The sequence below is a fragment of the Python bivittatus genome, unplaced genomic scaffold (genome assembly GCF_059951505.1).
Source record: "Python bivittatus isolate LINGU-HERP-01145 unplaced genomic scaffold, Pbiv_v1 ctg000330_np1212, whole genome shotgun sequence".
Lineage (NCBI taxonomy): Eukaryota > Metazoa > Chordata > Lepidosauria > Squamata > Pythonidae > Python > Python bivittatus.
The window spans coordinates 51,629,148-51,646,522 of record NW_028277058.1 but is presented as its reverse complement, the minus strand read 5'-3'; the positions used below and the strand labels follow the sequence as shown (position 1 = coordinate 51,646,522).

At 40.8% G+C, this 17,375-nt stretch overlaps 1 protein-coding gene across 2 annotated transcripts in view; it reads left to right on the top strand.

Annotated features, from left to right (window-relative positions):
- RERG (RAS like estrogen regulated growth inhibitor) overlaps positions 1-17,375 on the top strand; it is a 111,969-nt gene that overhangs the window by 6,399 nt on the left and 88,195 nt on the right. Inside the window, exon 2 of one of the 2 annotated variants that reach the window (XM_088141308.1) lies at positions 11,722-11,883. In XM_088141308.1, coding sequence (XP_087997434.1) covers positions 11,823-11,883 — 61 coding nt within the window. In that variant the 5' untranslated portion in view covers positions 11,722-11,822. Of the gene's footprint in view, positions 1-11,721; positions 11,884-17,375 lie in introns of those variants that run through there. The other variant, XM_088141307.1, reaches the window with a different exon arrangement.

The following is a 17,375-nucleotide window of genomic DNA, read 5'->3' as shown; positions in this document are numbered from 1 at the left end:
AACGTGGCTCTTACACTTTCATAGTCTGCGGAACTCCACAATTTTCTTTTATGTTTCAGACTGGCAGCTGGGGTGGCAAATTTAGCTGCTAGCTGCTGACTTCTAATCTTCCATATAGGATGGGATGTGGAAGTACATATTTCTCTGGTATGCTAAGGAGGCAAACAGATGGAAGTATTAGAAAAGGAAATCAATGCATTTATCTATTTTAGTTTATCTATTTTAGTTTTAAAGGCAGTGTAAGGGGAGATGAGCACTCGTCTTTTCCTTGGCATGACAAACATGAAATATCCTAGAATAAGTTATATTTCTTTTTTTTAATAATATTTTATTGAGATTTTAAAGATACATATTTAAAAGTTAGAAATGAAAAAGAAAATTTGAAATACAAAATATAAAGAAAAGGAAAAGAAAAAGTGAAGTAAAGTAAAAGAAGAAAAGAGATGAAAAATAGGTAACTTCCAATCTATCTCTGGTCTTAGAAATAATAAGACTATCATAAGTGCTAGTTTTCAATACATTAAATAGGAATAATTCTTTGTCTAAATATATCCCATTACTTTTATAATCTAATCTTCAAATCCCCATGTAAACTTCACCCCACCTGCATTTTGCAAATAGTCCATCAATGGTTTCCATGGAATAAGTTATATTTCCAAATCTAAAAGATTCCAAGCAAGATAGGCTCCAGGCCATAGGAGGGGTGCCAAGTCTTGACTCTGACAGAACTCTTCCTCGTGTTTGTTTTGTGAAAGGATTCACATTTTATTGCTCACAGGGATGTCACAGCATCATATATTTGGCTGTTTTAGTCTGGCCCTTTGCAGATGTAGATCACTGTTTAGATGTTGATGGTTCTTGGCTTTTAAAATCCCCGAGAAAGAGTTTTCTGAGCATTTTAGAAAGTGTCCTCAAGTTGTGGTCTACAATGTTATCCCTGTTTGTCAGAGCTAAATAAAGGTATTGACTGACTATAGATTTTGGCGTTTCCTTTCTTTATCTCTAATTCTGAGCATTTGAAATCCTCTAAAATTGAAGCTTTGACAGTTTGTGGGTGTGTGTGAAATGTATAATCTTTTTATCATGACAGTTTTTGGGGATATGTGATAAGCAAGATATGAGTTTATCTTTTTTTTTTTTTACCCCAATCTTTCATCCTGCTGAGACCTTTAACAGATTAATTTATATCTGTGTTATAAGCTTTCCTGAGCCAATAGATAGAGCAGGGAACGATGTTATAATTTAAAAAAAAAAAATTCCAAAGCTCTTTGTTTGCACACCAAATTAAGGACATCTAAGCCAATTGATTTCAGGAGCTAAGCTGTTTTGCCTTATTACAAAATCTCCAGAATAAAGGGCTATTTCTTGTAATGTTTGGGGTTCTTGCTACATATATACTCCATTTAGAGGGAATACTATATTAAATTTTTGCTCTAATGAAAATTGGATTCTTTCAACAGCTTATGCCTTGTGCAAAGGCAGGTGGTAGACACCTGCAAATATGAAAGCTGGCTGGGTGGCTTTGGGCCAGCCCCTCTCTCTCAGCCCAATTCACCTCACAGGGTTGTTGTTGTGGGAAAAGAGGAGGAGGAAGGAGTATTAGAAATGTTCGCCGCTTTGAATTATTAATAAAAATAATAAAGGTGTGATAAAAACTCTAAAAAAATAATTGAAGTTTGGTTAAATATCTTGTTGCCAAGGATGAGCTGAGCCAGGAATGTCAGGGAAGGGGGCAAAAAAGTCAGCATGGTGTCCACAATCATGTGATGAAAACCCCACCTCTTTTTTTCCTAGGTGTGGGGGGGAAGTTGTTTGTGTAGTTCTCCCTTTCAGCTTTGTATTTGAAGAGCACTGCAGGATGGGCGAAACCATAACTGTAATTCAGAGTTGGTTTTGACTTGGCAAAAGTTCAGAGATCTAGACTGAAAGACCTGAAGATCTGGGTTTGGCCCCCAGACTGATAGCTTTCCATCTCTGCTTCAACCAGAAATTCCAGCCGAGAGGCAAATGTAGCTTTGGATCCTCTCCCTCCCACTGTTTCTGGGGTGTGTGTGTGTGTGTGGAGAGGATATATTTTGTTAGTTTTTGGGCTGTTACTTTGTTGTTCTTTACAAACACAATGGAGAAAGCTTAGGTTCTTGGTTGCCCCAATATGCCCTCAACCATTTTTTCCCCCGGATCTCACTGCTAAAGCTATGTAGTGGCATCTTATACAATCTCTGAAGACGACTGCGCAATTGCACTGCTGATATCCGAAGGCTGGCCTCCCCCTCTGATCACCAAACCCCAGGATCCCCTTGCAGAAATTGTAAGAGAGCACTCTAAATAGCAACTCTTCATTGAGTTTGGGAGGGGCCCAATGACTCTGCTTGCAGCTAGGGAGAATGGAGAATTTAAGCCAGGAACACGTACCTTTTCTCAAGCTGAGGGCCAGCCAGATGAGTGAGCCAGGCATGGCAGGTACACAACCTGAATGTGATGAAACATGCTGTTAAATTATTTTAATACAGTTCCTACTCAGGTACCTTCATTAAAAATAATTATTAACCTTCTCCCCCTTTCTGTTGCATTAAAAGTGCCCATTTGGTGGCCACTGTTAGAGGACAACTCTGCTCTCAAAATGGGGGGGTGGGAGAAGGGGGCAGATTGTGCACCCTTAAACATGTATGGCCACCCAGCTCACAAAATGACGCTGGGCAGCTTGCCAACACATTTAGAAACATTCATAAAGACAATGCATATCAAAACCAAGCAGAACAGATTGGCAATGGAGGACACCAGTCAATATTGGCCACACCCCTCAGAGAGGGACTCGCTGGGCACTTTGGCCCATTGTCCATAGGAATAGCCAGGTCTTCAGTGCCTTACAAAAGGCCAACAGGGTCAAGGCCATCCAAATTTCAGAGGTAACCCTTTCTTCCCATACTCTTGTCTCCAAAACAGATTTTGGGGGTTGGTTTGGGGCAACCTGCTTTGATGTGTTTCAGAGTGTTTTAGAGAGGAAGCTTACATGTCAAAAAGAAGAGACAAACTGAGTGTCGAGACCCATTTAGGCTGTTAATTTGTCAGCCCTTTGAGGTATTCCAGACAAGAGTACTAACACTACCTTTATTTTAGGGTTACAGTAACAGAATCTTGCACGTCTGAAAGCCCTTCTCCCCTCCCTTGTGTTTACTTTCCAGAGAACTAGGGAGGGTCCCTTCTCCGATGCTTTCCACACCCTCCTTCCTTCTGTGGGCTGAGATATCTCTTGTCTGACTGTTGTCTCGGCTGTGGCTCCTCCTCCTGTCTCCGGAGGTTATTCTCACAGCCCATTACATAATTAAAGCTGCAGTCCTATGTTCACTTTATTGAGAGAATGTATGTTTGTTTATTTAACAAGATTGATAAACCGCCCCAATCCATTGTGACCCTTGGGGAGTGGGTTGCATTGTACAAGAGAAAGGGTTTCCCCTCTACTCTCTCACCCAAGTCATTGATAAAAATGTTGAACAGCACAGAGCCCAGGAGAGGGTTCATTCAGTCCTTCCATCTAAGCTGAAATGGAGCCATTAATAAGCACTCTTTGGGTCTGGTCATTCAGTTGACTGTGAATGGCAGTATTATCTAGCTGATATTTTACAGTTAGTCCTCGGATTACAACGGCAATTGGGACTGGGGTTGCCGTCGCTAAGCAATGCAGTCATAAAGTGCGATGTCATGTGACTGCATCGCTTAGTGAAGGCAATCCTGGCAGTCCTGGTTGCCATTGTAATCCCAGGACCGTGTAGGTCATTAAGTGGGAAGAAGCAGGAGTTCCAGGTAAGTAGTGTGGGGGGATGGGGAGTGCTTCAGGAGGGCATTGGGGAGTGCAGGCGGGCTGGCAAGGGCTGTGGACAAGCACTGGGAGTGCTACTCTCAAGGAATGGGGCTCCTTGGGAGGAAAAAAACAACGGGAGCGATTTGCAACCATCCCTGCTGACTTCCCCATTGACTTTGCCTGTAGGAAGCCAGCCGGGAAGGTCACAAATGGTGATCATGTGACTGAGGTTCACTATAATGTCGTCATTGTGAGCCGGATGCCTGAGTGCTGGGATCGCGATCACACAACTGGGAGACCCTGTGACAGCTGCAACTTTGCGGACCAGTCATAAGTCCCCCTCATTCAGCGCCATTGGAATTTTGAACAGTCGCTGAATGAGTGGTTGTAAGTTGAGGACTGTCTGTACCATTTTATGAAGGAGAACATCATAAGTGTCTCTTCTCTCTGAAAAATAAACTCCCACAATGGTATCACTTCAGTTTCTTTCTCCTTTTATTCTTACCTAACTTCCTTCTAAAGCAGTGTTGTCCAAACTTGGCCACTTTAAGATGAGTGGACTTCAACTCCCAGAATTCCCCAGCCAGGAATTCTGGGAGTTGAAGTCCACTCATCTTAAAGTGGTCAAGTTTGGACAACACTGTTCTAAAGGATTCCCATGTTCAGAGCTCTGAATTTCTGTGCCATAAACTAGAGATAAACATTGTAGCAGATGAACAAAACAAACATACATTTGGAGGAACAAAGGAGTAAATGAGGTAGAGATCCAAATGAACATAATGAAATAGAGATCTGTTTGAACAGCAGCAGCAACAATAAAAATCAGCATTCCAAAATAAGATAGACAGACAGACATATAGGTTAAGTTCTACCAAAGTCTACATTTTTGGAAACTACAGGTAGTCCTTGGGTTACAAGCACTCGTTCAGTGACCATTCATAGTTACAGTGGTGCTAAACGAGGGGACTTACGACCAGTCCTTGGAGTTCCGGCCATCACAGCATCTCCATAGTTATGTGATTGTGATTCGGCCGCTCAGTGCCCAGCTCATGATTACAATGTTGCGGTGAGGTGTGGTCACCTGTTCACGATTTCTGACATTCCCTGCCAGCTTCCCACAAGCAAAGTCAATGGGGAAGCCAGCAGGAGGTCGGAAGTCACTCCCACTGCTTTTTCGCCCACCCATGCTCCACAGCACCTGCCTGTGGCACCCACCCATCCACCTGTGGCACCCATGCACCCACCCATGCCCCATAGCGCCTGCCTGTGGCACCTACCCATGGCATCTGCCTACCCATTGCTGTCACCTACAGCCCTCACCCACCAGCCTGCTTGCCTGGGACTCCTGCCTCTTCCCACATTATGGTCACACGAGGTCCTCACTTAGCAACCCACACGGTCCTGGGTTTATGATGGCAACTGGGACTGTTGGGATTTCCATCGCTAAGCAATGTGGTCACATGACATTGCGCTTTACGACCGCATTGCTTAGCAATGGAAATTCCAGTCCCAATTGCCGTTGTAACCTGAGGACTACCTGCACTTGTTGCAATATTAGACTTTCACCACAGAGAAACACAAGAATTAGTAGATCCTGTGGCAAAAGAAAAAAATACCCCCAAATACAGTAAAAACTGTTTTTAATACTCAGAATTTCTGTGCAACGTCCCCACCCCTTCTGCTGGCTCTGTTCATTTTGAAGAAGGTGTAGCCTTCCAGTACTGCTGTGTGTTAATCATGAGTAACATTCCACCACGTTTCAGTGATACTCATCACATCATATTTATCTCTAGTTCTGTGTCTTTATTTCTCATAATCTGTGCTTTGGGGTAGAACCTTCTGAGATTCTAAGTAAATCCACCTGCTGGCCTTGTTTTTGTAGTTTTCCTGTGAAACTCTTGAGTTCCAGCTCTGGTGCCCCACTTCTCCTCTGGCATTCTGCTTTCTTGACACATTCAGTTCTGACCTCTTGTTCCTGTTTGACACCCTCCTGAACAGTTGGTCAGGAGGAAGGTGAGGACCCTTCCCAGTCTTTGTAAGATGTAGCTTATTTCTTATGAGGAGCCCTTCTTGAAGGCAGCCAATTTGTTGACTTCTAGAACACTGTTTTCTTTTCTTGTGTCACGACCTTCAGCTGGAAGGATTGCTGGAAAAATTGCTTGTACATAAATGATGAAAACCAACGAATAGCCTTAAAATAGTCTGCTACCTGCTGCTTCAAGTGCTGAAGCAAAAGAGACTGTTCTATAGCGAGTGGGAGAGAGGGTGAAAACAGGGGAAAAAAATCCTACCTGTTTGGAAATACTGCAAGTGGCCTGTTATCCCTTTTACCATTGAAAAGTACAGAAAAGCCTCTGGGAGCACTTTCCTGTAATATTAAGTGCAACACAACAGAGGAGAATTTTTCTTCCCACTCTGTGCCCTCCATGGGAGCAGTCGCTTATGAAGAATTTTCTTTTCACTCTCTGGGAAAATTTGGGGAAAAAGGGCATTGTTGCAACAGCTTTAAATGACCTGCTTTTGCCAAAACTGATAAAGTGGTGATGTGGAAGGCTACGAAGGCCACCACTGGAGCAGCTGAAAAGGATCCTCTCTCTCTGGAATAAGAAAGGAACCAATCGGACACTTTTGATTCTACTGAGTTACAATTAAGTTCGGTGTTAGTAAATCTAGAGTAGTTACTTAGGACCGGTGAGATCTTCGGACTTCTGAAGAAAAATGGGGAGAACTCTCACAAAATGGCTTTCAATGGTAAAAGTTGATTATTCACAAAATGGTGTGATGATGAACAGGACCAATCAGACAATGCTCGTTTACCAAACATTAAAGAGCTGAGACTGGACTACAGTATCAGCTACCAAGCTGCTGGGTGTTAACCCAGTTTAACTGATCTTCTTTTTTCTATATTAAATAATATAAAGGATAGACAATATGTTGCCTGCAGGTGACTCCCTTGATACCCATCAGGCTTCCTAGCCCCCTCACTTTAATTTTTTTTTTTCAGTTTGTTGTGGTAAGTGGGTAAGTGTGATGGAATGGCGTTATGAAGGCCGCGCTCAGGGAGATAAGCATTTCCTTAGTCCCCAGCAGGAGCGTGGGAAGTTTAAGAAGATGAGTGGCACCACCCTAAGGAATTCACGGTGTTTGGGCTTGCTGGCTTGGGAAGTTAGATTCAGTCTGGAGAGATTACTGACTTTGAGGTGGAAGCTAATAAACGCAACAGAACTGTATCTGTACTGTCTCGTGGAGTTCTTTGGGCTGAACCTGACATCAGGTTCACCCTCTGGAACACGGTTCTCTACAAGATCTGGATGGCCCCCCACCCTGTTGGTGTTTCAAAGAGCCTTGAAGACCTGGCTCTTCACCCAAACCTTTGACAAGGAAGAGTGAGACCCCTCGCTTCATCATGCTTGTCATCTTTTATCTTTATCTTTTATCTTTTATTAATTTGATTGTAATTTCTTTGGTTGTTGTGAGCCACCTAGAATTGTTGGGAGTTGGGTGGCATTCAAGGTTAATTTTTTTATTATTATTATTATTATTATTATTATTATTATTATTATTAGTCACACAGCCAGATTATTAGACTGGATTTGGCATTTTTATTCACCTATCAAGTCTTTCCCAAGGACCTGGGATAGGCAGATGTCGTTGTTTGATGGTGTTGAAGGTATTGTTGCAGGATGGAAGCTGTTCCAAGTAAAGCTGCCTTTTGCAATTGACTGATAGTGATTTTGTCAATGCCGATGGTCTTCAAGTAGTGCTCCAGATGTTTTGGGATTGCACCCAAGGCGCCTATAACTATTGGTACTTTCTTTGCTTTCTTTTGCCATAGTTGTTCTACTTCTATTTGGAGGTCTTTGTATCTTGTGATTTTCTCCAGTTCTTTCTCTTCTATTCTGCTGTCTCCAAGTATTGCAGTGCCCCCTGTCCAGACTTTTTTGTCTTTCTTGTCAACAATTGTTAAGTCTGGTGTGTGTGTGGCAGGTGCTTGTCTGTTTGAATTTTAAAGTCCCAGAGCACTTTGGCTTCTTCATTTTCTATTACTTTATTTTGTGCTCCCATCAGTTCTTGCTTGCAGGCAAATGGTATTTCTAGCAGATATTCCAATGCACCATTGTTGCTACTTGTCATACTGTTGTTTGTAATCAGTTTGTGCAATCTTTTTGCAGCAGCTGGCTAGGTAGTCCACTGTTTCTTCAGCTTCTTTGCAGAGGCGGCATTTGCTGTCTGTTGCTGTCTTCTCGATTCTGGCTTTGTATGCATTTGTTCTTACAGCTTGGTCTTGCGCAGCCAGAATTAGCCCCTCTGTCTCTTTCTTCAACTTTCGTGCTCTTAGCCATTCCCAGGTCTTGTTGTTATCTGCTTTGCCTGCTAGTTTTTTTTGTGTGTGTGTGTCTGTGTACTGGCCATGTAATACTTTGCCTTGCCATGTCTCTTTTCTGTTCTTCATTTGGTCTTTCTTACAGGCCACTTTGGTCTCTTTGGTATTCAGTAAGTCTTCATGGTGTACTAGCTCCAGGGCATCTTCTTTACTGTCCTTCAAATATTCTTCCAATGCCCTTTTTTCTTCTTCAACTGACTGGTGTACTTGTTCCATTCCACGCCCACCTATGTTCCTTGGTAAGTAGTTCTGTCAACATCGCTGTGTGGATAAGGGTGTGATTCATTGTCATTATTTTTCTAGTCTTCCTATCCAGGGCTTTTAGTTCAGCTTGAGTCCAGTCGGTGTTAATCGCCTTGATGGTATTTTTGCCACTGAGTTTGGACTTTAAGATCTTCTCTTCTGCTGTATTCACTGCTAACCTTCTTTTTGACTTCAGTGAGCTTGATGTTGTTGTTATTATTATTATTGTGAAGAACATTAATGAGTAATCAGTAGCTTCCATGTGATTCCCACTATCCCTTGTATGGCTACCCAAGTCCCTGAACTGCACCAGAGAGGATAGGGACAACATTTTCAGAGTTGGGGGGGAGGTCAGGTGGTTAAGATGGAAAAAGGAGTGCCTTAAGCTTGGAACAGTAGCAGTTTCATATCATTTTTAAAAAAGGACCTATATCAGACCATTTTTTCCCTGGAGTTAAGAGGCATAATAGTCTTGGCCTCAGCATTGACGCAGAAGGTTGAGTGGATCATTTCTCTATGCCTCAGTCTTGTACATTTCTGGATCATAATTTCTCCATCCAACAGATGGGGAAGAATTAGATTGCGGGGTGGGGGGTGGGGGGAATAACCTTTTGTGTCCTTCAAGGGAACACATTTTCAGTCAAACATTTCTAGCTTTCTCCAATCCAGCCCTCTGCATTTGATGCTGATTACCCAAAAAACGTCTGAATACTTTTAGCACAAAACTTTGTTTAGGAGAAATGTCAAGATAGGTTCATTTTCCCAACTAGTCGAGCTTTTAAAGTAATTCCTGCTGACTAATAAAAAGGGGTTACTGTAAACTGTGGGGTGTCAGATCTCTGCAAAGGCGTTAATGTATCTTTCATACATTGAGAAACTTTGGATAATGCTTCAAGGACAGCTGCTGGGAACAATATCTGAAGCTCTCTTGGCCCACTGAACAATGGAAGAGAAAAGTGGACTTTAAAAAAAGAAATAGCAGTACTATATGCTGAATGTTGACTCATCTGGATACTTTATTCAATATGTGTTTACTAAGAGCAAATCTCTCCAAATGTAGAAAACTGTTATTTTATACTGAGCAAGTAAGAGCTTTTGCCCCCCGCCCTCTTTGCTATTGGAAAGTAATGAAATAAAGTCCTTTGAAAGTAGGAAATCTCAGATTAGACATTTGTCCTCAGAAACAAGCCAAACTTAGTTTGTCCATTAAAAAAGATAGAGGACATGTTTTGAAGGCATCTCTATAGGTGTTCGTAAATCTCTGCATAAATAGAGTGGTGGGCACAGGACTTTAACTCGTACCTTTCCAATGCAAATAGCCAGTGATGATGATGATGATGATGATGATGATTTATTAAATTTATATGCCACCCAACTCCCAGCAAATTTAGCCATTTTTATTTTATATAACTAATAATTATATTATATTGTTTATTTTTATATAATTACAGGTAATCCTCACTTAACAACAATAATTGGGACCAATAACTCTGTGGCTAAGTGACACAGTCGTAAAGCATGACATCACGTGACCATATTGCTTAGCGATGGCAGTTCCAGCACTTCCAGTTGTTGTCATTAAGCGAATCCCACATGGTCATTAAGTGCGATGTCACATGGTCACCATTTGCAACCTCCTGCTGACTTCCCCATTGACTTTGCTTGCGGCAGTGAAGGTTGCAAATGGTGATCACATGACTGCAGGATGCTGCAACATTGTAATTGTGACCCAGTCACCAAGCACCCAAATCACAGTCACGTGACTGCAGGGACACTGTGACAGCGGCAACTATGAGGACTAGTCATAAGTCCCACTCATTCAGCATTGTCGTAACTTTGAACGGTTGCTGAACTACTGGTTGTTAAGCGGGACAACTTGTAATAGATCAGGGGTTGCAATCCTCCATTGTCAATTTTTTAAAAAATGCCAGGATCTTGCATGCTCTCACAGAAAAAATCTCTTGGAAAAATACCAAAATTTTACAGGTTTTAGTGATCTTGTGAGATTTTGACTATTTTGCTTATACAGTGGTACCTCGGTTCACGAACTTAATTCGTTCCGCGACTCTGGTCGCGACCCGAATTGGTCACAACCCGAATCAAATTTTCCCAAAAGGTTCAATGTAAATACGGTTAATCCGTTCTGACCCCTCCGAATTTGGTCGCGACCTGATTTTGGTCGCGTCCCGAATCAAATTTTCCCATAAGGTTCAATGTAAATACGGTTAATCCGTTCTGAACCATATGTATTTTTTTTTTAAAACCGCAAAAATATGAAACAAAATACAGTACAAAAAGAGAGAACGCTAACCTTGCTCGACGCGACTTCTGGCGTGGAGGACAGGAAGGCGGGTGGGGAGGCAGTTATTGCTTGGAGGGAGAGTCCCCCTCCCTATAGGAAGCTGCAACCACGTGTCACAGGAGGGAAAATGGCTGCGGATCCTGTTCGTCATCCGATCCGGCGTTCGTGAACGGAAGCAAAATTTTGCGAACGAGCTGTTCGTGACCCAAATTGGTCATGAACAGAAGCATTCGTGACCCGAGGTACCACTGTATTATTTAGGCCTTATTTTTTAATTTAAATTTGGAGGCCCAGGTGTGGTCTGGGGCCTCCATGTCAAAAAGTAATTGGGGAATAATTGCATTTTTAGGTACTCTCCCATATAGAAGTACCCTCTTGTAGGAAGCTAGCATCACAAAGAATAGGCCTTTTGATATGCTAATCTTAAATGCATAAGACATATTTAACATGGACTAGGAGGGGAAATCCTGTTGGGTAGTTCATTTGTCCGCAGTCTGAAAAAGAGTGGGAAGAAAGACTATAACCTATGATTCTTCTGAACACTTAAGTTCATTCACTTTTTTCATGCCTGTTCCTCAAAATAAAAGAGCATCTCTTAAGTCTTTGTAAAGAAGGTTGATTGGCTGGTCATAGATAATATATTTAACTTTAAGCCCAGATTAACAAAATGCAGTGGTTCTATGTCACATAACATGCTATACCCAAATAAATAAACAATGCTGTGCCTTAATGTGGTGGCGTGGTTTACAGAACACATCAGGCAATATGCTGAATGACAAATTGCCTACCACATTTTATCTGGATCTTTGGTGTTATGGAAACCCAGCCACTGTGTGCTCAAAGCAGATGATCGTACAGTAACTGATCCAAAGAATTTCCTGGTGCGCCATGAAGGTAGCATTTGGCTTGCTCAAAAACTGCCCATGGTTGACAGTATCTGCTTCCTGCTCCTGATGAGCTCTTTAATTCTCTTTGATGGGTCTTTTCTCACAGCCCTGCTTGGAAAACACAATGACACCACAAGGCTGAAGGCTGGGCTGGGAAAGGCATCCTCTGCACCAGATCAGATACAACGGTAACCAGTCCTCCTTGCCATGGCTAAGAGCGCAGAAGTGAAGCTGGCCATCTTTGGCCGAGCTGGAGTAGGAAAATCAGGTAAGTTTCTTTTTTCTCCTTGGTTGTTCTTTGCTCTTCTTTGGCTGTTTCACTTCATTTTTAAAGAAGTCATCTGCAGGCAAAAACGAAGGGAAAAAAAGGCATTCCTGCACAGATGAGTAGCTAAACAGAGAAAGAAAAAAACTGTTAAAGCTTATGTTCTGTCAGTATATCTTTATGGAGAGTCAGTGTTTGGAAGGTGATCCCACAATATGCAAGAATTGGGGAGTGGGATAGGTCAAACCACTGGAACTTATTCTAAAAGCTGTGTTGGGACTTAGACTGTCCATAATTTTTGAGGCTACTGAATCTCTATTTGCCACTGAGTTAGCTGCTAATGTGAGTTAGGCATTGTGAATAGCTTTGGCAAGATGGTAGCATTTCAACCTATAAGTTGGAGATATCCCCGCTAGGTGAAAATGAAAGAGGGCCAGTTTGGTGTAAGGGTAAGGCACCAGGCTAGAAACCGGGAGACCATTAGTTTTAGTCCCACCTTAGGCACAAAGTCAGCTGGGTGACCTTGGGCCAGTCAGTCTCTCTCAGCCCCAGGAAGAAGAAGGAGGCAAGGGCAAACCATTTCTGAAATCTTGCCAAGAAAACTGTAGGGACTAGCCCAGGCAGTTGCTGGGAATTAAGACTGACTTGAAGGCTCATTCTCTCTCTCTCTCTGTCTCTCTCTCTGTCACACACACACACACACACACACACACACACACACACACAATGACACTGCATGGGGGGATCCCATTCGTTTCTAGTACATGTAGAGTTTTAGAAAAAACATTGCAGTATCATCTAGACATGCAATCTTGAACTTGCAGTTTGAAGTCCTAAATTCTAGCAAAGATGGTACAGCATATTGTATTATATAACCCAACTCTTTATTCCTATACAGGCTGTTATAAATCAGGGTATATGTTAGTGGAACAATAGATACATGAGTCTTGGGAGAGAGGGTTATTCAAGCAATCTGTGGGTGATCATGTGCACCTCCTGTACCACACACAGAAAGAAACATTCTGGGTGGAATTTGCTTTAATTCCTGTTACAAGAAGGATGGGGTACCCTCATCCTGATGTATTCCTTCTGTAAAATAAAAATCCAGGTCACTGCCAGCACCAACCCTACTCCCTCCTAAAAAGTGAACTGAATCAGCTTGCTCTGCTAAGTAGTTCTGTTTTACTGTAGCATATTAGTGGCATCAGGGATAAATAAAATGCTTCCCTAGATGAGATCAATGTGAATTTCTGGAAAGACCTGGTTTTGTAGCAATTTGCAGTATTCAGAGCATTGTCACTTTTGGAGAGGATCTGGTCTGTTGTGCAGAAAAAGGCATTTATCTATTGGACTTGTTTCTATGTAAAATCACAAGTAATGTTGCTAATTTAGGCCCTACGATAATAGAAATTGTCCAAGCCAAGGAATATTGAGGGAGAGTTGGAAGGCAAAAGAGTGGCTGTGAAATAAAAAAGCACCAAGAACTGCCTCTGAAAAATGCATTGCTTCATTACCCCCAGGATATGCCCAAATTACTCCCAGTTTAACAACCACTGAGTGTGTGGGCAAAGTTACCCAGTGAATTACATGGATGAACCTGGACTTGAACCCCGGTCTCCCTCGTCCTAATTTCTCACTGTAACCACTTTGCCATATTGGCTGAAGTGATTTTCCAGCTCATGTGGTTCATTGGTAAATTGCATCTTTTCTTAGGTTTTCATCTTCTTTTTCCTACCTTCTCTCTCATTAGAGTTTATTTTTCTTAAAGAGGCCAGGTGCTAGGTGATGTAATGGTATGTCGGAATGACCTTGGGAGACAGGAGGAAGAATTGCAGACTAGGCAATGGTCAGAGAAGAGATGGTTGAGTCCACAGAAGGAATGGGGGCATGGCAAATGTTTCAGAAGGGCCCCTTCCTAGTTTCTTGGACTGTAAAGGTGAGGGGGGGTGGGGGGAGAGATGTCTTTTCAGACTTGCAAGAGTCTGTTAATGTAACCTTACAATAAAGATAGATAGCTAGTCCTCCTGGGTGTGCTTCTTGTCTGGACTACCTTGCAAGGCTGCCAGGTATCTCCTTGGAGCAGCCTGGATCCAAGGAGATAGATCATGGATGGTCTGCTCTTTCTCTGATCTATAGGGTTTTCTGCCAACAAAAGGAAGACCATACTTTTTGCAAAACTGCCAGAAATATGTATATTCCTCACAATTACTTCTGGAGTTGTGGTTTGTGCTGAATACATTACACTGCCATCCTGGCCAGACAGCTGGAAGTTCATGCCAAACAGTATTAACTGAAAAGTTTGCCAAGACCTGAAGGAGTCTGTGATAAAGAACATAACAAAGGCACCAATATATAGTTCCCAGAAGTTCATGACAAGAGTTTTGTTATGAGATTTGCTCTTCTTTGGCTCCTTTTTTCCACCCAGCAGATAAATGTTAAGATTAAATTGTGGGTGTGCGTCAATTTTGGACAATGTCCAGATTCTGAGCCAAATTGGAATATCTCAAAACCAAGACTGGGTGTTCTTGAAAGTGAATCTTTCCTAAAGTGAAACAGCTGGTCCCAAAGCCTCAGAATTACTTTGGAGCTCAGTAGGATATCTAGACTACTAGATATACTTTTAACTAGACTAAGCAACATTTAAATCAATGATTGACTTGAAACAGTATATACTATATGCATCAGGACCACTAAGGTATATTGCCTATAATTTAGTCCAATTTCCATAAATGCCACTCTTTTTTCAGCTGGCTCTTCCTGGCTTTAAAATGGAGAGCAAAGCAGATATTATCCCTAGGACTGCTAATTGCCAATTCCTAAACTGAACTAGGATCTAATCATAGGGAATGTGATAAAAAAGCTCATATTGGTAGATTTTGCTTACGGAATGCCTCGTTTAGTGACTGTTCAAAGTTACAACGATGTAAAAAAAAAGTTTTGTGACCAATCCTCACATTTACAACCACTGCAGCATTCCCACGGTCATGTCATCACCATTCAGGCACTTCACAACCAGTGCACATTTATGACTGTCACAGCATTCAACAGTCATGTGATTGCCATTTGTGTACTTTGCAACTGGCTTGGGACAAGCAGCGTTAATGGAGAACACAGAAGTAAAATTGTAAATCGCAGCCACCTGATGTATTGTTTAACAACCATGGTGATTCATTTAACAACAAGTGGAAGTGAGGTTGCAAGTCCATTGCGGTCATGTGGTTTTCCACTTAGCGACCACAGTGCTTAGCAGTGGAGTTGCCAGTCCCAACTGTGGTCACTACCTGTAAATTGTAAATTTGCCTGAAAAAGCCCCTTGAATGAATTGAATGTCCATTAACTTGCCTTCCAGAAGCTGAAAATAATGCTGTTCACCAAAAACAGTGTGGAATGAGGCTGTGCCCTGAAGTAAGAAGATACATTATTTTATGTATATACTTATTTCAGAATTGGTTGTAACACTTACATCTTGGGTTAGCCAATAATTATGTTATGAGTACAGGGAGTCCCTAGGTTAAGAATGTCAGGTTTACAGATGACCCATAGTTAAGAACAGGGCCTATTGTAGCAAAATTCAAGTTAAATACACAATGGACCAAGTTCATTACTCATACAGTATTATACAATAACACTGTTCCGGCTTACATACGAATTTGACTTAAGAACAGACCTTGGGAATGGAACTCGTTCTTAATCTGAGGACTACCTGTACTCATTGCTGTTGGTTCTGTCATTAGGGAGTAAATATGATCCATCTGTTAATCAAGGGGCTTTTGCCATTAGTGCTCTAATATGACCAAAAAGGGCTTTTGTACTGGAGGAAATGTAGCTGCTATTTCCCCCTAAATGACACTTGCGCCTTCCATCATTTTGGCCCCCTTGAATCTTTTTAGTAAATTCAGCATTTAATTCCTTCCTTGGCAATACTTTGCATGAGATAATGTGGTACTATAACACAATGAGTAGCTTTGATTTTCTTGTTGGAACATTTTCTTTGGTAAAAAAAAGTGAATTCATTATTGACATTATGCTTTAAATGGTCTTTTGCTTGGAAGAAAATTATGGAGAGCTAATTTCAGGGAGCACTTGGGATTAAACTGGGAAATGTAGAATTATTATGCAACCTCTCCTGCTGGCTGCCCTTCTACTATGATTTTTGGCCAGAGACCCCACTTTCAAAATGCAGAAGTCAGAACTATACATACTGATCTGATTCCAAGTGTTCCTAGTAATGCAGACAGACACAAAAGTATGCAGTACAATTCACCTTTATTAAAGCCATTCACTTAATAGCTAAAATTTAGACTATGTTTTAATGGCCTAAGAAAGAGCATACTTCCCTTTTTCATTTTTTAATAGCAATTTTATTAAAAATTACAATTACAACAATAAAAACTAATACAAACTTTAAAAAATAAAAATGAAAAAATGAAAAGTACAGAAAAGTAAAAAGAGAAAAAATAGAAAAAAGAATAGAAAAGAAAAAATAAGAATATAGTAAAGAAAAAGAAAAGATAAAGAAATGACTTCCCCTTCATCACAAGTATAAACAATTTTAGTAACTTATCACCTTCTCTTAAAATACAACAAATGATTTCTTCTTTCCATATCCCATATCTTATCTATAAATAAATCCTTAAAGCCTTGTCATTTCAGTCCTGATGTCAGCAAAAGTCCATTAAAGATTACAAGAGATAACATATTTATTTTAACCTTGATCAAATAAGCCAATTTTATATTCCTTCCTTTTACTTCTAACAATCTTGATCTTTAGTCCCTTCAAATAATGCCCTTGAACTTGATTTCTTTTCATTTTTTCTTTATCCCTTCCCACAAAATTCTTCAAAACTTTAACAAGCCTCTTTTGTAAATCCAATGTAGGAAAATTATCCAGGTCACTGTCTTGGTTTGTTGTTTGTATATTCTTTTTAATTAAGATATCATCCAGTTTCTTTTGTACATCCAGTATAACATATTTTTCCATGTCATTCTTGTAGCCTGTCATTTTAAAATCCACTTTCAAATCAGTCTGAATTTTGTTTGTTAAAACTTGTTCCTCTTCCATAACATCTTTTAAACACAGTCTATCTATAGAGGTAGACACTCTTAAAATTAACTTCTGGATTTAAAAATTATAGCCTACAAGAGAAAGATGGAAATAATGGATTTACAAATGAAATTGGATGAAGATTTAAAAATTAAAAAAGATATGCAAATAATAAATAGCGATGTGGATAATTTTCTTACATTGGATTTACATAAGGGATTTGCTGAAGTTGCCACACTGCAGTTACAAAAGGGGTCTGACAAAGATGACAAGAACTCTGAGAGAAGAGACAAAGACAATATGAGAAAGCAGATGTTAGAACTTTTTTTTGAGGAATCTAAAGATTGTTGCTACGTTTGGTGATGTTTAAAGGTTTTTTGATTGTGATTGGATGATGGTTATTTTTGATGTTTAATTGTTTTTTGACTGGAATTCTTTATAACTAATTCCA